Here is a 17,392-nt window from a genome sequence, read left to right on the forward strand (position 1 = left end):
TAACCACTTTAGGACATATTGTACAATTGTTCGCAGATTGCAGACATATTTTATCCGCAATAAATTTTGCTTGATGCTACAAATTTTTTTTAATGTAATAATTTCTGTACTGCTCTTTGGATAGTCGTAACCTTAAGAGTTTTTTGGCACAGAAGCGAGATTTTGGTGCCTCTTGTTTAACTGCTATGTCATAATCCGGGCCCTTCTGGGAAATGCGCGAGCGTTGTTCCTCGTCACGAAATAATTCGCCGTTTTTCCGGCACGTTTTGTTTTTCCGCGCGCGCATTGGGATTAGCCACTCTTTTGTAACAGGTTTGTCATGTTTCCTGTCGGAGATGAAGTTTTGTCACATCACCGGCCCACTAACATGCGGAATAACTGCATATTTCAAGCGTGTGGTTATTTAACCCAGGACTAGCCTCGGTGGCTGCATTTACAAACAAATAGTGGCTTGAACAAGCACCGCCACCCCCGCCTCCCCGATCAATGCAAGTTCATATTTAACTGTTTGCTGAGCATCTGCCAATCTTTTACTCTCAGGGAATTCAGCCATTCACCGTACAGTGGGTTCTCCTCTTTGTTTTTGGACAAACCAGGAGGGTTTCTTTGTCGTTTTAAAAAAGGTAAACGTATTTTAAACTTCAATTTAAGATTTTTTTTTCTTTTTTCAGATTGAGATTGTTCGAAACGTGCAATGCTTGCATTGAAATATGCTTCAGATGAATGATTCTGACTTGACATTTAATAACTTCTCTGTGCTGTAGCTAGATTATGTTTGAAGGTTGCAGTTTAAGGTTGATTTGGTACAGGTTTTAACTTCTGCTCTAGTTTATTGATTTGGAGAAATGCTTCGGTTATCTGTGCTCGTAGGAAAAAACTACAACCATGATAAAACTATATAGAAATTAGTAATGTTTTATTAGCTGAAATTAAGAAGAGAGACTAATCTAGTGATAATTTATTGCGTAACACTACTTATATAACGAAGAAATGTAAGCCTCTGAGGAAAAATGACCTTGTATTTTTCTCTTACAGTTACTTTTCTTGGATATGGACCTCTGTCTGACACTCCTGTTAATTTGTCTCTGCAGCCTAGGAACTACTGTAAACAACCCATCTAAAAACGTCTAAAAACATCTGTATTGATTACGGAAAACTTTGAAAGACCATTGTCCTCTGCTATCTTGTTCTTGACAGAATGCTGAAGTGGCAGAAGATCAGTCAATTCCCCTAATTCCTCTAAACCCCAGTCAACCCATAGAAGTAAGAACTGAGTAATTTGTGTTTAACACACTGCAAAAACACACATTTTTGCCAAGTAGTTTTGGTCTACTTTCTAAGTCAAATATTTTAGTGCATTTGAAATAAAGCAAAACTAAATTAAAGGTATTTTTTTTCAGCAAGACCAATAATATTTTAAGTTAATAATTCTTGAAATACAAAAAAAAAAAACAGTTTTAGTTCCACTGGCTGATTTTGTCGCCTAAAACAGGAAAATGTTTTGGTATAAGTGGAAAAAAATTGGCAAACTACTTTGAGTAATTCATTGAGTTTATTGAACTGTTTGAGAACTCGGATCAACTGGATTAACTTTAAATGATTATTTTATTTTATTTTGTAAAGTGCCTTCTGATGAAATTTGTTGTGATTTGGTGCTTTGGCGATGAAGTGAACTGACTGAAAAAACGTGTTTATCTCACTGAAAAGTTACATCCAAGTTAGTTTTAGCTTATTTCAAGTGTACTAAGATATTTGCGTTTGAAACCAGGCCAAAAATGCTTTGTTACATTTTATGTTCTTGTACTGCACGCTGAGTTAGGATCCTGGTTTTGTCATTTTCGCTTATAGGAAGGTGAGAGCCAGGGGACACCGGAGCCAACAACTCTAAACGAAACGACTGTTACTGCGACGTCCGACCTGCCGACGGCAAACAAGACATCGCCAGATGAAGAAAAGGGAGACAGTTGTCAGGCTATCAGCCGAAGCCCCGACACCAAACAAACTATCACTGCTGCAATTCAGAGACTGGGGATGCAGCTCTTACAAAACCTGGAGACGACACCAGAGCAGCCAAATGTCATCATTTCTCCTCTAAGCATATCTCTGGCCCTCTCGCAACTGGCTTTAGGTACGGCAGAAACTGCTTACCACCTCTGTTGAACTAGCCTACTTTGTCGTGGCGTAGTTGAGATTGCAATTTGGAATTGTGTTTTATCTCAAGGTGCAAAAAACGAGACGGAAGAGCTGCTGATGTATCACCTCCATGAGAACAGCTTGCCGTGTTACCACGAGTCTCTACGACACGTCTTAACGCAGCTGAGAAACAGCGACGTGCAAATCGCCACGCGCATGTTTCTGCGCCAAGGTTTGTTCTGATTTCTGTTTTAATATCTGATTTTGAGCCCAAAAAAAAAAAAGAAAAAAGCTGAACATCTTTTTCTTTTTTAGGGTTTAAGGGAAAGCAAGAGTTTGTGAGCGAGTCGCTGCGGTTTTACGACTCGGAACCAGCAATAGTGGAAAGCCTTCAGCAGATAAATGAGTGGGTAGAGAACGCAACAGAGGGGAAAATGATGGACTTCCTGTCTTTTTTGCCACCCAATCTGCTTCTCATGCTCATCAATGCCGTTTACTTCAAAGGTGATTGGCCAGCATGCCGACTTCTAACTAACGGATGTATCGATATGTATGAACATCACTGAAAAGATCATTTACTTAACCGATAAAGTGAAACTCTTACACTTATTAACACAGCGTTCATTTTGGTAAGTCTCATGATTGGGATCAAAATTCAGTTTTTAGAAAACCTAATAATCCATAAAATGAACTTTTTGATTAAACTGATTCTTTTATATGTGTCTGTATGCCTTTAAGAGTGTAATCAAGAACATTTTCCTTCTCTGAGCTACCAAAAATATTATTGTTTCTTCATAAAGTATTTTTGGTTTGAAAGATGCCGCTGACTAAAAATGAAAATCTAATTTCCTCGTGTGTCTGACAGGAGAGTGGAAAGCTCGGTTTGACCCGAACTTCACCTCCAAAGGCGTCTTTTACCTTGATGATTTGCACCTGGTGGATGTTGATATGATGGATGATACCAAACATCAGCTGAGTTTATTAATGGACAGCGAGCTGGAGGCTCAGGTACAGTTCACCTTCTGAAGTTTTATTGTCTCTGTTTCTCTGGGAATTTGTTTTTAAGTTTGATGCAAAAGAATGCTAAAATTCAACATCTGTTTTGCAGTATATTCATATGTTTTTGTATTTAACGTTCATTTAAAAAACAAACAAACAACTATTTCATTATCTGTGCAGTAATAGGTAAGGCATTTGGACCAAAGCATTTTGGGATTCAGAGTTTTAATACCTCTCTGTTTGCTCTATGTCAGTGGTTCTTAACCTTTTTTGAGGTACCGAACCCCCCAGTTGCATATGCCCATTCACTGTCGAGCGGGGGGTGGGGTTGGGCCGCGTTTGTCTTTTGATTTTTACCCAGGAAGCACATCGGCTAAACCGTGAGTGAAACAGCCACTGGGACTGACTAGTATACAGTATATTCCATTGAGGGAAAGTAACTTTAACTTTAAATACACCTTTCTCAACAGGCGAGGGCGCACTTCCTCCGTCTATAATCAGACATTTAGGCGACTTGAAACCATTCCTCCCTCCTTGGCACTTCCAGACCCGGGCCCCCATCCGGCCCAGGCCAGTGGGCAGCCCCTCCCCCCCCATAGCGCCGCGCCTGGTCCGTCGGATAGTCGAACCTCGGATTCAGGAAGAGCAGTGTGGTTTTTGTCCTGGTCATGGAACACTGGACCAGCTCTACACTCTCAGCAGGGTAATGGAGGGTGCATGGGAGTTCGCCCAACCAGTCTACATGTGTTTTGTGGACTTGGAGAAGGCGTTCGACCGTGTCCCTAGGGGGGCGTTGTGGGGGGTTCTCCAGGAGTATGGGGTACCGGACCATTTGATACGGGCTGTCAGGTCCCTGTATGACCGGTGTCGGAGTCTGGTCCGCATTGCCGGCAGTAAGTCGGGCTCGTTTCCGGTGAGAGTTGGACTCCACCAAGGCTGCCCTTTGTCACCGATTCTGTTCATTACTTTCATGGACAGAATTTCTAGGTGCAGCCAAGGTGTTGAGGGGATCCATTTTGGTGGCCTTAGCATCTATGCTTTTTGCGGATGATGTGGTCCTGTTGGCTTCATCAAGTCGTGATCTGCAGCTCTCGCTGGAGCAGTTCGCGGCCGAGTGTGTAGCGGCCGGGATGAGGCTCAGTGCCTCCAAATCCGAGGCCATGGTCTTGAGCCGGAAAAAGGTAGAGTGCCTTCTCCGGGTCAGGGGGGTCGTCCTGCCTCAAGTGGAGGAGTTTAAGTATCTGGGGATCTTGTTCACGAATGAGGGAAGAACGGAACGGGAGATCGACAGGTGGATTGGGGCAGCGTCTGCTGTGAAACGGGCGCTGTACCGGTCCGTTGTGGTGAAGAGAGAGCTGAGTCAAAAAGCGAAGCTCTCGATTTACCGGTCGATCTACGTTCCCACCCTCATCTATGGTCATGACCGAAAGAACGAGATCACGGATACAAGCGGCCGAAGTGGGTTTCCTCCGCAGGATGGCTGGACTCTCCCTTAGAGATAGGGTGAGAAGCTCGGTCTTCCGGGAGGGTGGTGGCTTGGGCATCTGGTCAGGATCCCTCCTGGACGCCTCCCTGGTGAGGTGTTCCGGGCACGTCCCACCGGGAGGAGGCCTCGGGGAAGACCCAGGACACGCTGGAGGGACTATGTCTCTCAGCTGGCCTGGGAATGCGGACGGACGGACGGAAACAAGACTATCCAACTGTGAACAACTGCAAATCTGTTTTACAGTTCTGGATTTACCAAAAACAAAGTTGACGTGAAATGACCCAGGTGTAAAAATATGTCCAACTCACTTTAGACTCAAACTCTTAAAGAGGCAGTGTTTGGTAAAATCAACTTTTTTGAGTTTCATGATATTCCCTCATCAAAAACATACCTGGAATGTTGCTTTGATTCTTTCATGCATGTTTGAAAAATCCTTTAGTCTCCCAAGGCAACCATTCAGCGGTGCAAAACACCAGCTACTCCTCTGGGATGCAGATGACAAGCCTCCAAGCTTCCACCGCACAGAGCAGCCCTCCCGCCGCGACGACTCCTCTCAGCTCCTTCAGACTAGCCAGCAGCAATTAGCAAACACAGGGTGGAACTGCGCATGTGCTCATTATATGAGCTATTTCTCAGCGGTAAAAATGTCGATAAAGGGTTAATTGAGAAATTAAGTTGTGATGACTTCTTGAAGGCAGAGTTTCAGAAAGAGCAGGGGGTTTTAAAGCAACAGAGGCCCAATTTGAAGGCGTTTATTTACAAAGTAAAATTTCTATTAAGTCATATTGGATATATATAGTATTTTTTTTATACAACTGAAGTCAACATAGTTAATTAATTATGTTATAAAATGGCACCAAGTGCCTGGAAAACACATAATTCTGCCCCTTTAAGAAACTACTACATCCTTTTTCTTTGTGTGCAGGTGGCAAGGTTCCCATTCACAAAGGACATGAGTTTGCTGGTTATCATGCCTGAGTCGGGGAGAGTGAACGTGTCTTCGCTTTCCTCTCACCTAAATATCTCCAACTTGTATGAACGTCTACCCAAAGAGAGGGCTGTCCAAGTTAAAGTTCCCAAATTCAAGCTGGAATATTCTCAGGAGTTGCAGGAAGTTCTTACCAAACTAGGTAAGACGTAACCTTCTCACATCTGCAAGCTCTGGTAAGACAAAAGATGCTATAAACCACCTCTCTAATCGCTTTTTTTATCTCAGGTCTTGGGGAGGTGTTCCTGAATCCCAATTTGGGTGGGATCGCAGATGGCCCCCTGCTGGTGTCCAGCGTAATGCACAAGTCTGGCATGGAGATTAACGAGGACGGCGCGAGGGCTGCCGCTGCCACAACGACCATCATCTCGAGGGCATCCAATCCTATTTTTCACCTCAGTCAGCCCTTCTTCTTTGTGCTAATGGATGATGTAACTCACATACCAATCTTCATGGGTGTCATCAATAACCCCAATCCCGGAGCCCCTGTCCTGCAGAGGAGGGATGTTGGAAGTAAAGATAAAGTAGGATTCCCAGCTGACAAGAATCACATGGGCTCAGTTGAATTAAATCCTAAATAGAGACTAAAATCCTCTGCCAATTCTAAGGAATTTGAAAAATGTAAGTAAATACACAATGGAGTGTCATATTAGGTGACGTTGAGGTTTTCCTTTTATACCACTTGGACTTTTTATGATGTCAATATGTCTGCACTGCAAAAAGACAAAATTCTACCAATATCTTACTAATACGTTTAGCCCAAATATTTCAGTACAGTTGAAATAAGATTAAAACTAACTTACAAGTAACTTTTCACCAAGACATAGGGGCTTGCATTGAGTCAGTAATTCCTTAATATTGATGAAAACTTACTTGCTCCAGTGGCAGATTATTTTAGTTTTACCAAGACATTTTCCCTTGTTATAAGTTAAATAATCTGTTGGTGGAACTAGCACCTTTTCATCAATATTAAGGAATTTTTGAGTAAAAAAAAAACCCTCTTATATTTTGCTGAAATGTTACTGATAAGTTATTTTTAATCTTCTTCCATGTGTATTAAAATATTTGCACTAGAAACTAGAATTTTTTTTAAAAGATTTTGTGTTTTTGCAGTGTAGCACTATTTCAACGTTACAGCTTGATTTTGTATGTTCCTGGATTTTTTTTTTTTTAATTTCTGTTGTAGGTAAATAAATGTATCAGTCTGAAACCCTTCATGGCTACGAGTAATGATGTTACATTCAATAAATAAGTCACAATATTATCATATATTTTAGTAATATGGTAAAAAAATGAAAACATACATTTACACAAATCATTGTACACGATCATATATTTCATGGTTATTGTGTACAGTTGCTGAAAAACAATGCAGAAATTATTTATATTTTAAAAGACTGATTAAAAGGTGCTTTAATTCAGTGATGTAGTGAAACGCATGTACTGTAGAGTTTATTCTGTCGATACTTTGGGCCAGTGTGTACTGGAGACGAGTCACGCTGGGAAATTAAATCAGCATTTACATTAAGATTGTCAGCAGGAAGAAACACAGCGGTTCTCTAAAATTTGCTGATAAACAGCTGAGTTGACTTTGGACTTGCTAAAACACACATCAACATTGACAGCATTCCAAATAAAATGTAAAATGTACCTTTATCTGAAAATGGGACTTTGTCCACTGAGCAGCGCCTTGTGAATCTCCCCCAATCTCTTGAGTGGGCTGTGATTGGTAATCATCTCAAGGGTGCTGCTATCCTTGTTTGTTCTACGCCTTTTTTTTTTCTTCCATTTCAATTTTTTCCTTGCAATTAATTTTTCATTATTAACCAATTGTTCGAGCAATTTGCTTCTTCAGCAATGACATTTTGTGTCTTGTCACTGTCGAAGTTGTCAACTGCTGTTTGCTGTCAAACCAGCAACCTTTGTCATGACTGTGTGGGCAATAGGGCCTTATTTCTGTATACAAATATTTTTAATTGGTGTTATTAAATATTATCGTCAGAAAAATATTTTTTTATTTAGCCTCAAAATGAACAGTTAAATATTTAAAACACATAATTAAAAAAAAATTCCACGAATGATGGGATTCGTTTTATTTGATTATATTGAAGTGCGCCGCAAATCTAACACGAAATTAGTAAACTGAACATCGTCAGATGGCGTAGTCTGCAAATTTACCTCTTTTTGTCAAAGAAATTTGTCCTGAAACTACTACAGTGCATTTTGTGAGGTTTGTCACAACTTTAGTGCACGTTATAGTTGAGTAATCTAACAGTGTTTCACCTCCCTTTTTACTTTTTATTTTAAAAAGGCACAAACATTTTTTTCGAATATTTTATAAGTAGCCTGTTTCCGTACCTCCTTGAACGCAACACATTAAAATATTGACGTCACAGTTTGGTTGGCGCGACCGGTCTCAGGTCAGTTTCGCAGCGACTCTTAGCTGTATTTAAACTCTCTGAATGATTCTAAGCTTACCTTAGACCAGTGAGCGGAAACGGAAACTGACAGCACGCTCAACTCTTCGCGCGTCCTTGTCAAAGCTTTTGGCGCCTCAGACGCAGTTTGACTGCATTTGTTAGTGGTTCGTCGACCTGTTTGTCTACTAGTCGTCAACTTAAGTCGCATTTTCTTACTAAACTACCTGATTACAGTCATGGCAAGTCTTTCAACGGGCGCGATAGAGGTAAGACTGATTTATAAAAACGAACTATATTGATAACAAAGTGTTGTAGAGCCTGTATTGGTTCTTCATTATGGCCAAACTGTCTTTGTTGTAGTCAACATCAAGCTGACATTAATTTGTTTGCTAGAATATACTTTTATATGTACGTTTTAAAAAGTCACGTTGGGGTTTGCTAATCTTTTAACAGAACAGAAAATACAACTAACTCAATCCAAATTGCAGTCGAATATAGATGGAAATAAGTTTGTAAGCTAATTTGAATGAAAAAAAACGTGTATTTGTGTGATGAGATATTTGTGAAAATTGATTTTTTTTATTTTTTCCCTTCATGATTTTCCAGGCTTTAGCAAATGGCAGCGGTTGTAACGAAGCAGTGCTTCAGTTGGTGGTGAGTAACAAATAGCCTTTTTTATGCAACAGCCGCGCATGATTAAAGGCATGTAGATGACTTTAATCAAGTTGATTGATTTAACGGAACCATGTTTATCATGCCGTAAACAACACATTTTGAACGGAAAGGCGAGTTGTCAATATTATAAAAAAAAGTTGCACGATAAAAGTAGATCTCTTTGCATGCAAAGAGTATTAAAAATAACTTTCAAACAATGAAAAAGCTTTGAGCGTTAAAAGAAAAAAAAAGTAGACTTGTGTTAAGTTATGTATCTAATTTTGCATTTAGACTGATTAATCTCAGTCTTGGGCCTCAAAGAGTCTTCAATGCATCCAGCTATTTTCATACCAACCCTCTAATTTAGTTAAATGTTAAATTAGTGCTTCCCTCCCCCTATTCATTGTTTCTTGCTGAATTCACCATTTTTGTTGTCTTTTTCCTGCCAAGGTTTATTTTAGTCGGGAATATCTTGTCAGTATCTATTACAAGCCTTACGGTATTGCATCAATATTTTGTAATGCCTTTTTTTTTTATCTTGTTCCATTGAGAAGTATAATTTTGCTTAAGCCATTATTTTCCATCTATATAGTCAACAGTTTTTTACATTAACTTTTAGAACATTCGCAAGATCGATGGCGGGAGTGGGCCCTCTCGCTTCAGGGTGATGATGAGCGATGGACGACACACACTGTCATGTAAGTTACTTTGTCGAATTTATTTTTGCTCAAATGTTTTGAATGCCATTCGTTTCCATTTGTGGGATGAAGGGATATAAGTTATGTAAACTATAAGCTTCTTTAGCTACATTTCCAAACAAAAGTGCATCTGAATGTTTGTGATGGGACATATGGTTTCAAATAATTGATTAGAAATTATGATTTGATCAGGATTTGCCAAAAACATTACACTAAATGACTCTGTTGGTTCCTCATAGTTTTTTCTTTGTAGATATCTTCCTTTGTATCTGGATGTCAAATTGTTGACCCACTAGGAAGTAGGTTGGGGGTATAAGCCCAGCCTTCTTGTTAGTTGATATTGTTTTCTATTTTTTAGTTAAGGTAATGTTTGATTGCCAAAAAACAGATTCACATTTAAATCTCATCTGAAATGTGAAAGTGATTCTTGCATATATTGGTTTTCCTAAACATTTGCAGTAGCATGTCCAGTTCATGCTTTTCTCTCTGCAGCCTTCATGCTCTCCACTCAGCTAAACTACATGGCCGAGGAAAACCTTCTGGTCCCAAACTGCGTGTGCGTCCTGAAGAGGCAGGTCACCAATATGCTCAAAGACGGACGGTATGAAGATTTCGCTATAGATTTTGTTGGAAATATCGCTTTTTTTCTTCTTTCTTTTTTTCCCCCTCCAACTATTCTGATGTATTGTCTGTCTTTACAGACGAGTGGTAATCATTTTAGAAATCGACGTCATCAAACCTGCTGACGCCTCTGGTAAAATAGGAGACCCAATTCCTTACTCTGACGGTGAGCATTTCTCATCATTCAAGCTGAATATGCATGGAAATAATCACAGACATCACTGCTTTCCTATCCCTTTATAAACATGTACACACAAATAATGTTTGAGCTGTATTTTTTTTGTTTGTTTTTGTTTTTTTTTCCTCATTTCCTTTGCTCTTCTGCACTTTAAAAAAGTTTCTGTACATCGTTTACATGTTTAGTACTAAAATATTTAGATTATACCTCCTTTTTGTAACAAAGTGAGAGCTTGAAATCAAATTCAAAATGTTTTTGTGCACATAATTTTGGACAATAAAGTTAACTCTGATGGTTTTAATGTAAATTTCCCCATCAGCCCAGAGCAGAGGCCCACAGCCAGCTCCAGTCCCTGAAAGCAGACCGCCTCTGCAGTCACAAAACAGAAATAATGAAGGTGAGTGAAAGCTTGCATTTAACCTGCTCGACATAAATAAAATTTAGGAAAATGTAATGTTTTAATTCACAACAGAAATGAAATTGCTATCAAAAATGGCCACCAGGTGGCAGCAGCTATCCGTCGCAGAGAGGTGGCCTAAAGATTCCCATGACAGGAATAATTTTGACAGCCCTTGTAGAAATATTAGCATTTTTAATTTGTGGAAATATTTTTGTTTTGCGTTGAAATTCACCACATCCATCTGGTTTCCTGTCTGTGAGCATATCCATCTTCGCCTGTGTGTGCAGTTGTTACGTTTTATACACCTCGGTTTGAGTGGCACTGTTCAAAAGTGTGGATTAGATCAGAACATTTACTTGTCCGTGAAAGACAACAAGGTGGTCATGTCAAGCATGTTTTTCTAGCAATTTTAGCCTGCAGAGATGTGAAATCCAGCCGTTGCCGTGGTTTCTCCGTGTCCCCCCGCGTGTGTCATGGGAGGTATTCATCCCTCAAATCTGCCTTGTGGGGAATTAAGATTGTGGCAGCCGTCCTGGTCATCATCAGCACAGTCATTGTTCATTTCTCAGTGAGCTTGCTTGATCTGGGGAGCAGTGGGGGGCTTAATTACCAGAAGTGCAGTGGTTTGCAAAGTGGGAGGACTTAAGTGGACACTTTGAACTCTAATCCTCCACGTGAGACGCACACAAATCAAATGTGCTGCGCTCGGGAAGAGCTGCTCCGGTTTGTTGCAGTGCTTCACGCTCGGCCCCGATTCTGTGGGAACACGAGTCATGCTTCTCGCCTAAAATGCCGGATCACGTATCTGGGGCCAGCTGGTTTAATAACATTCTCATCTGTTGTTCCAATCGCTGCGCTTGGCGGGAGTCAAGTCGGTAAAATTTTGAAGTCTTTTCGTTGAGATTTTCCCCCCATGAAGTGGGATAATTACGCCGATAAAGCGGTTGCAATCCAAAGAAATTAGATTTTTGGAATTCGTGATGAATAATGCATTTGTCTCTTTCTTTCGACTCCTCCACTTCTCTGCTCGTTATTTATTCCTTTTTTTCCCTCTTTGTTTCTGTAGGTGTGGTCAGAAATTTGAAGAGAGACTTTGCAAAGAAGATAACTTCTGCTTTGCCTGATACTCCAGGAGGAAGCTCCAAAATTGTCCCCATCGCCAGCCTCAACCCCTACCAGTCCAAGTCAGTATGCATGCTTTATTGGTCGTTTGAATTGTAACAGTTTTAATATGCATTCATTGAAAATATAGTAATTTTATGTTGTGATTCTTGCACTCTCTGCTGTCACTGTTACTAAAACCCTATTTAAAATAAACTGTGATTAGCCTGGTTGAGAGGCAAGTTAAGCCTGGAGGCCCGCCAGGCTTATAAATCACTATAGCTGTGGAGAAAGTTGTCACATGGGCAGGCTTGACACTTTTCCTGACAACTTGGGTGGATATATGTATTTCTTTTTTAGCCTTTCTGTCATTAGTGGTTGTGGGGTAGAGTGGTATTTTTAAACAAAAACTAAACTATTTATTTTAAGATTTTTTTTTTTAGCATCTTTCATAGCAGTTTATGCACCTAGCATTGCAAAACCTCAGTCTTGAATACTAAAAAGTATGAAAATAAAAAACGGCCTCTTTGCTGTCTTTTCAGGCTACTTTCCCTTTTTAAAATGTTCTTTTACATCTTTGTACTTTTACTAAGTTTATTTTAAGCACCTCACTGGTGTGGAAATTGGCTACCTAGCTAAGAAATAAACACAACAAGAAAAGCCAAAGATTTTTAAATGGAAACCCTGGAAACTTGTTTTCAAAAGCTGCAAAGAACAGATTGTGAACTAATGACTAAATGCGTTCATTCATACATGTATGTATGCATATCCTCAGAAAAGGGAAACTTTTGCGTTACAAAGCCTTAATGAGCAATAAATTTCTCTTAAAGGTGGACGATCCGGGCTCGTGTGACCAATAAGGGCTCCATTCGTACGTGGAGCAATGCTCGAGGCGAAGGAAAACTCTTCTCTATGGAGATCGTAGATGAAAGTGTAAGTTTTTATCCGTCATTCTTATTAAGGATGCACTGGTCCGATATTGAAAAATATTCTCGCTCCTGTATCCGTGACCATGTGTCCAGTCCATAAGGACAGATCTAGTCAGTCTAATTGTATCCCTTGTGCTCCGAGTGATGTCATGCTTTATTTATTGTACATTAATTGCACTTTCTGAACCATTTGAAAGATTGTTTGTTGCAATTAATTTTTTACGTTTGACCAAAGTAGTAAACGTATCGTTTTGTCAGTTTCTTATTTACTTTACATTGGGTGTCATACTCCTAATATGTTTGATTGATCAAATTAAATATTTGTTGTTTTTGCGTGTATTTAAGTGTGCTGCAGAGTTATCCAATAAATGCTACTCAGTACATTTATGTCTGTTTGTTTACAGAAATAAACTTTAATTCAGCAGTTTTTTTTGTATCGTATCCGTATTGGCTGATGCCAAACCTAAGATATTGTATTGGAAGTAGAAAAACGTGGATCAGTCAATCACTAATTTTTTTATATATATATATATATATATATATACATAAATAAACTCCAATATCTCTGTCCAAAGTTTGTCTATTTTTTAAGAAAGATTTTGTGTTTTTAACTCCAGGGGGAGATCCGTGTGACCGGCTTCAACCAAGAAGTCGACAAGTTCTTCTCTCTCATCGAGGTCGGCAAGGTGAGATTCTTCCTCCAGACCCGGGATTTCCCAAACTACCTGCCGGAAAACTTTTCTTCCTCCTTCGCCGTTAGACAGCTCTGGCAGCGCGGCGCTCTGTCAACAGCTGCCGGTACTCTGCGCGTTAAAACCACAGAGACTATGAATGAGTCATCTGGCAGCGCCGTACCCGTACAATAAGCAGCTTATGATCATCTGCCAGGCTCTGTTGATGCCTCCCCACCTCCCCTGCTGTCTGAAGTCCTATCTCGTTTGCACCATTCAAGTCAGGTGAAAATGCTCCCCCAGATCTCTGATTAACGCGCCGGCTTCATCCCTCCTGCCTCCGCCAGGTCTACTACATCTCCAAGGGCTCTTTGAAGATCGCAAACAAGCAGTACACGTCGGTGAAGAACGACTACGAAATGACTCTCAACGGAGAGTCCACCGTCATTCCCTGTGAGGACAGCTGCGACGTTCCCATGGTGCAGTGCGACTTTGTCTCTATCGGCGACTTGGAGAACAGAGAGAAAGACGCTATCATTGGTAAGGTCGCGCAACTGTGAAAGCTGCATAATCACAAACGGAAACTTTAAGAAAATGTAAAACTTTAATTGGGGTGTCTGCGTGTCCTTAGTCTTAAATTTATCTAAAATTGAGGCTTCAATGTCCTTAATGTTAAGCAATTGAATCTATTAAATTAGTTGGCCTTACATACGTCAATCACAGGTTTTAAATGTTGCATATGTACGGGCAAAAATTTGAGTCTCACACAAACATCTTCAATGCGAAACAACATTGTCACATTTTGTGTAAGATGATCTAAATCAGCCTAAGACTACATTTAAAGAATCTCCAATACTGGAAAAGTTTCTCCAAGTAATCCACTTTTTTTTTTTCTTTTTTTTTGTAATTGTTAATAGCTTTTTCATCGCATATATTTAGTCTTTTTAAGAAATTCATAGTTTCTATTTTTTTTTTCTTTTTGTTTTGTAATATGAATCTGGTTGTAGCTGTGGCTTAAGCATCATGAAGCAAATAGTCCTATATAAAAATAAATTTGTCTTCCAGTTTTTTGGCATTTCCTGCAATAAGAATCTTCCCTTTAAACAGTTCAAATGTCAACGTTGATAATGTGTAATTTTCCAATCCTTTGTCAATCAAAAGTCTATATTTAAATAGATTCCTAAAAACAAAAACATTCCTGCTGTTATGGATATGAAACACTCAAAGTAACAGCTGATTCCTTTTTATTTCACTGCAAAACGAAGAAGCATTACCTCAGGCAGCTTTAGAAATTGGATATACTTTATAATTCCTTTGTGTTTCTCAGAGGATATTCAGCGTATGGAACAGGGCTGCACACGGAGGTTCAGAATGTTGGTGCCGTAAATCTAGCGTGTCTCGCTATGCTTAATGCTTTTTTTTTTTTTTTTTTCCTTTTTTTTTTCTTTCTGTTTTGCATTACAGATGTGATTGGAGTGTGCAAGAGCGTGGATGAGCTGACCCGCCTGACGACCAAGTCCAACCGCGAAGTGTCCAAGAGGACGATGAGTCTGATGGACATGTCCGGGAAGTTGGTGACCGTCACCCTGTGGGGAGAGGAAGTGAGTAAAACCACGCAGAGCCGGAGAGTTTTTGTTTAAGTGTTTCTAAGTGGAAGGGTTTCTTCAAGGAATGCCACGTAATGTCACAAAGTATCAAATTAGGTGAAAAAAATGATTTGGGCTGAAACTATTAATCGGATTAATTGTGATCAAACAATCGTTAACTGGCATAAACAGACTTGATAAAAGAAGGCAGTTTTGCTGAAAGAACAACATTAAGCCAAAACTGTACAAGAAATATGTACATTTTGCATTTAAAATAAATGGAAACCTTTGGAATATCCTACACTAAAGTGGCATGTTTAGCTCCACCTGGTTCAAATTCAGTGTGTGTGTGTATATATATATATATATAAATAAAAATCTGCTAAGCACTGTTTGGTGTCTAATTACTAATTGGTTAATTCAGAAAGTAACAAATCACTACACTGTACTGATGAGTCGAGCAGAACGCGCTGAGCTTTGATAAAGTATTTTTAGCTTCATCTTTTGCTACGAATGTTTGGCTGTTCACTAACAGAATGCTGTGGTGTTAAATTTTAGCCAATAAACTTTTATTTTCTTTTTTTCAATTGCATCTTTTGTGTTTCTAATGTATAAAAAAGACATAAGTGGTAAAATGCAAAATCTGACCAATGTACCAATTTATTTTAATCCGATTAATAGAAACTTTGAATACCTTTAGTTGCATCCTTACATATTAGAAAAGCTGCTCTTTGCTTGAGTTGTGAAACCTGAAAATACTTCTAAGCTCATAGAATAAAGTTACTGACTAAAATGTGTCCTTGTGATAACGTAAGTGAACTCCCAACGTTGATATTTTTTAAAATTTTATTTTCCCTTCTGCTGGCTTCAGTCCAATTTGACTTCCTCCTGCTAAGAGGCAGCGTCTTCCCTTCTAGTTTCCTTTTTAAATGTATTCCACTTCCAAAGGGATTTGATGAAACAAAACGTGCAGCTTAAGAACAGTTCCAGCGTCAGACAACTTTAAAGTTATTTTCCATATGTATGAAGTGTTCAGTCACTCCCTGCTCCGATCTTCCTTTTTTTTTTTTTTTAAAACCCTCCCAGCTTCTGGTTCTTTTAGTCGCTTAAAGTATGAAGGTTATGAAGCAGAAAAACTTGGGGGAATTACTTACATGTTTACTTTGTGTTCCATTCTACTTGTATCTGTGTGACAATGTCTTTTACTGCGGATGATGTGGAGAAACCGAGTTGAGCGACGTTTGAGGCCCATTTTCAGACATTTTCTTTTCGTTTCGCAGGCGGAGAAGTTCGACGGCTCCGGACAGCCGATCGTAGCCATAAAGAGCGCCAAGCTCTCGGACTTCGGAGGCCGCTCGCTTTCCGCGTCCTTCAGCAGCACCATGATGATCAACCCAGACATCCCAGAGGCGTACAAGCTCAGAGGCTGGTAAGTCGAGCCCAGCCTGGACGATAACAGCTGGGGAAATGCATTCCTGCTCTGGCACATGGGATGCCTCGCATACATCCAAAGTTGAATAAAGTAAACATTTTAGCGCCGGCAGCGTCTGTGTTGATTCACATTGTGCTGAAATTAAACGGCAGTTTGCAAGTGGGCATGCTCAGATTCTCGTTATTGAGATTGGCTTTCCCTCCCATCAGCCACATGGCCAGGGCGCTTTAGTGAAGCATTCCATATCAACGGAAATCATACTTAATGCGTGAAAATGTGTTTGTTTTTTCTTTTTTAACCCTTTAATCACTTTAGCAAACTGCGCTGGAACCCAGAATTATCTTTATATGTTTTTGTTCCTCTGTCACTTAAATAATGTAGAAATTATCCAGAAATATTGGCCATTTGGGCTCACATAGTTTATGAATGAAAGATGAAATTCACTCGTAGAACCACCTTTGTTTATGCTGCAGCCAACTTTGCTGAGTTTTCTTTCCACACCACACCTCTCAGTGCTACGGTAGGTAAGCCTGTTGCAGTAAACAGTTGTTTGATTAGTAGCATGATGAATCAAAATGAGCTTGACGACTCCATTCTAGTCAAGTTTGTTTGTATTGCACATTTTAGTGACGAAGCAGTTCAAAGTTTTTTTTACACCATAAAAATATAACAAAGTAATTATGAAATAGTAAACATTACATTATGATAAATGACATTAAATGCTATCTAAGCAGGTGAGTTTTTAGTCTTGATTTTAGTGTTTCAGCCGTTTTTCAGTTTTCTGGAGGTTTCCAGAATAGAGGAGCAGAAAAGCTGAATGCTGCTTTTGATTATCATTATTTTGAAGGGCAATTTTGTTTAGACTCCATCAACCACTTTATTTATGGTTATGGGTGTGTGTGTGTGTGTTTTATTTTATTTTTATTTACTGATTTTGGTTGTTTTATTTTGGATATTTAATATAGGTTCCAGTTTCGAAACGTTCTATTCAAAATTGGAAGTTTATTGGTCTTTTGAGAGAGCAAACTTGCATTATTATGCCATTGTCAATATATTGCTTAAAAATCGTCTCAAAACAACATTATTATTTATTGAG

General features: G+C 39.4%; 2 protein-coding genes across 2 annotated transcripts in view; both read left to right on the top strand.

The window, feature by feature from the left end:
* Window positions 1–563: 563 nt before the first annotated feature.
* On the top strand, window positions 564–6,821 carry serpinf2b (serpin peptidase inhibitor, clade F (alpha-2 antiplasmin, pigment epithelium derived factor), member 2b). Its single transcript, XM_008424942.3, has 9 exons — window positions 564–623; window positions 1,036–1,104; window positions 1,198–1,263; window positions 1,849–2,128; window positions 2,222–2,365; window positions 2,449–2,637; window positions 2,999–3,141; window positions 5,544–5,748; window positions 5,835–6,821. Exons 2-9 carry the CDS (start codon window positions 1,051–1,053, stop codon window positions 6,185–6,187), a joined length of 1,434 nt encoding a protein of 477 aa, XP_008423164.2. The 5' UTR covers window positions 564–623; window positions 1,036–1,050; the 3' UTR covers window positions 6,188–6,821.
* Window positions 6,822–8,025: 1,204 nt separating this feature from the next.
* The window catches only part of rpa1 (replication protein A1), a 29,661-nt gene continuing 20,294 nt past the window's right edge, over window positions 8,026–17,392 (top strand). Inside the window, exons 1-12 of the mRNA XM_081614165.1 lie at window positions 8,026–8,292; window positions 8,633–8,680; window positions 9,300–9,378; window positions 9,871–9,979; window positions 10,080–10,165; window positions 10,497–10,574; window positions 11,644–11,761; window positions 12,509–12,611; window positions 13,225–13,293; window positions 13,626–13,818; window positions 14,743–14,879; window positions 16,145–16,293. Of these exons, the coding sequence (XP_081470291.1) occupies window positions 8,263–8,292; window positions 8,633–8,680; window positions 9,300–9,378; window positions 9,871–9,979; window positions 10,080–10,165; window positions 10,497–10,574; window positions 11,644–11,761; window positions 12,509–12,611; window positions 13,225–13,293; window positions 13,626–13,818; window positions 14,743–14,879; window positions 16,145–16,293 (1,199 nt within the window). The 5' untranslated portion in view covers window positions 8,026–8,262. The remainder of the gene's footprint in view (window positions 8,293–8,632; window positions 8,681–9,299; window positions 9,379–9,870; window positions 9,980–10,079; window positions 10,166–10,496; window positions 10,575–11,643; window positions 11,762–12,508; window positions 12,612–13,224; window positions 13,294–13,625; window positions 13,819–14,742; window positions 14,880–16,144; window positions 16,294–17,392) is intronic.

The sequence above is a fragment of the Poecilia reticulata genome, chromosome 13 (genome assembly GCF_904066995.2).
Source record: "Poecilia reticulata chromosome 13, P_reticulata-male-v2, whole genome shotgun sequence".
NCBI lineage: Eukaryota > Metazoa > Chordata > Actinopteri > Cyprinodontiformes > Poeciliidae > Poecilia > Poecilia reticulata.

What these genes read in the sequence shown, in the direction of transcription:
- serpinf2b (XM_008424942.3), top strand. Translation starts at nt 1,051, where the DNA reads ATGGACCTCTGTCTGACACTCCTGTTAATTTGTCTCTGCAGCCTAGGA. An exon ending in CCTCTCGCAACTGGCTTTAG is followed by an intron (nt 2,129 to 2,221) that starts GTACGGCAGAAA and finishes TTTTATCTCAAG; the next exon opens with GTGCAAAAAACGAGACGGAA. An exon ending in GGAAGTTCTTACCAAACTAG is followed by an intron (nt 5,749 to 5,834) that starts GTAAGACGTAAC and finishes TTTTTATCTCAG; the next exon opens with GTCTTGGGGAGGTGTTCCTG.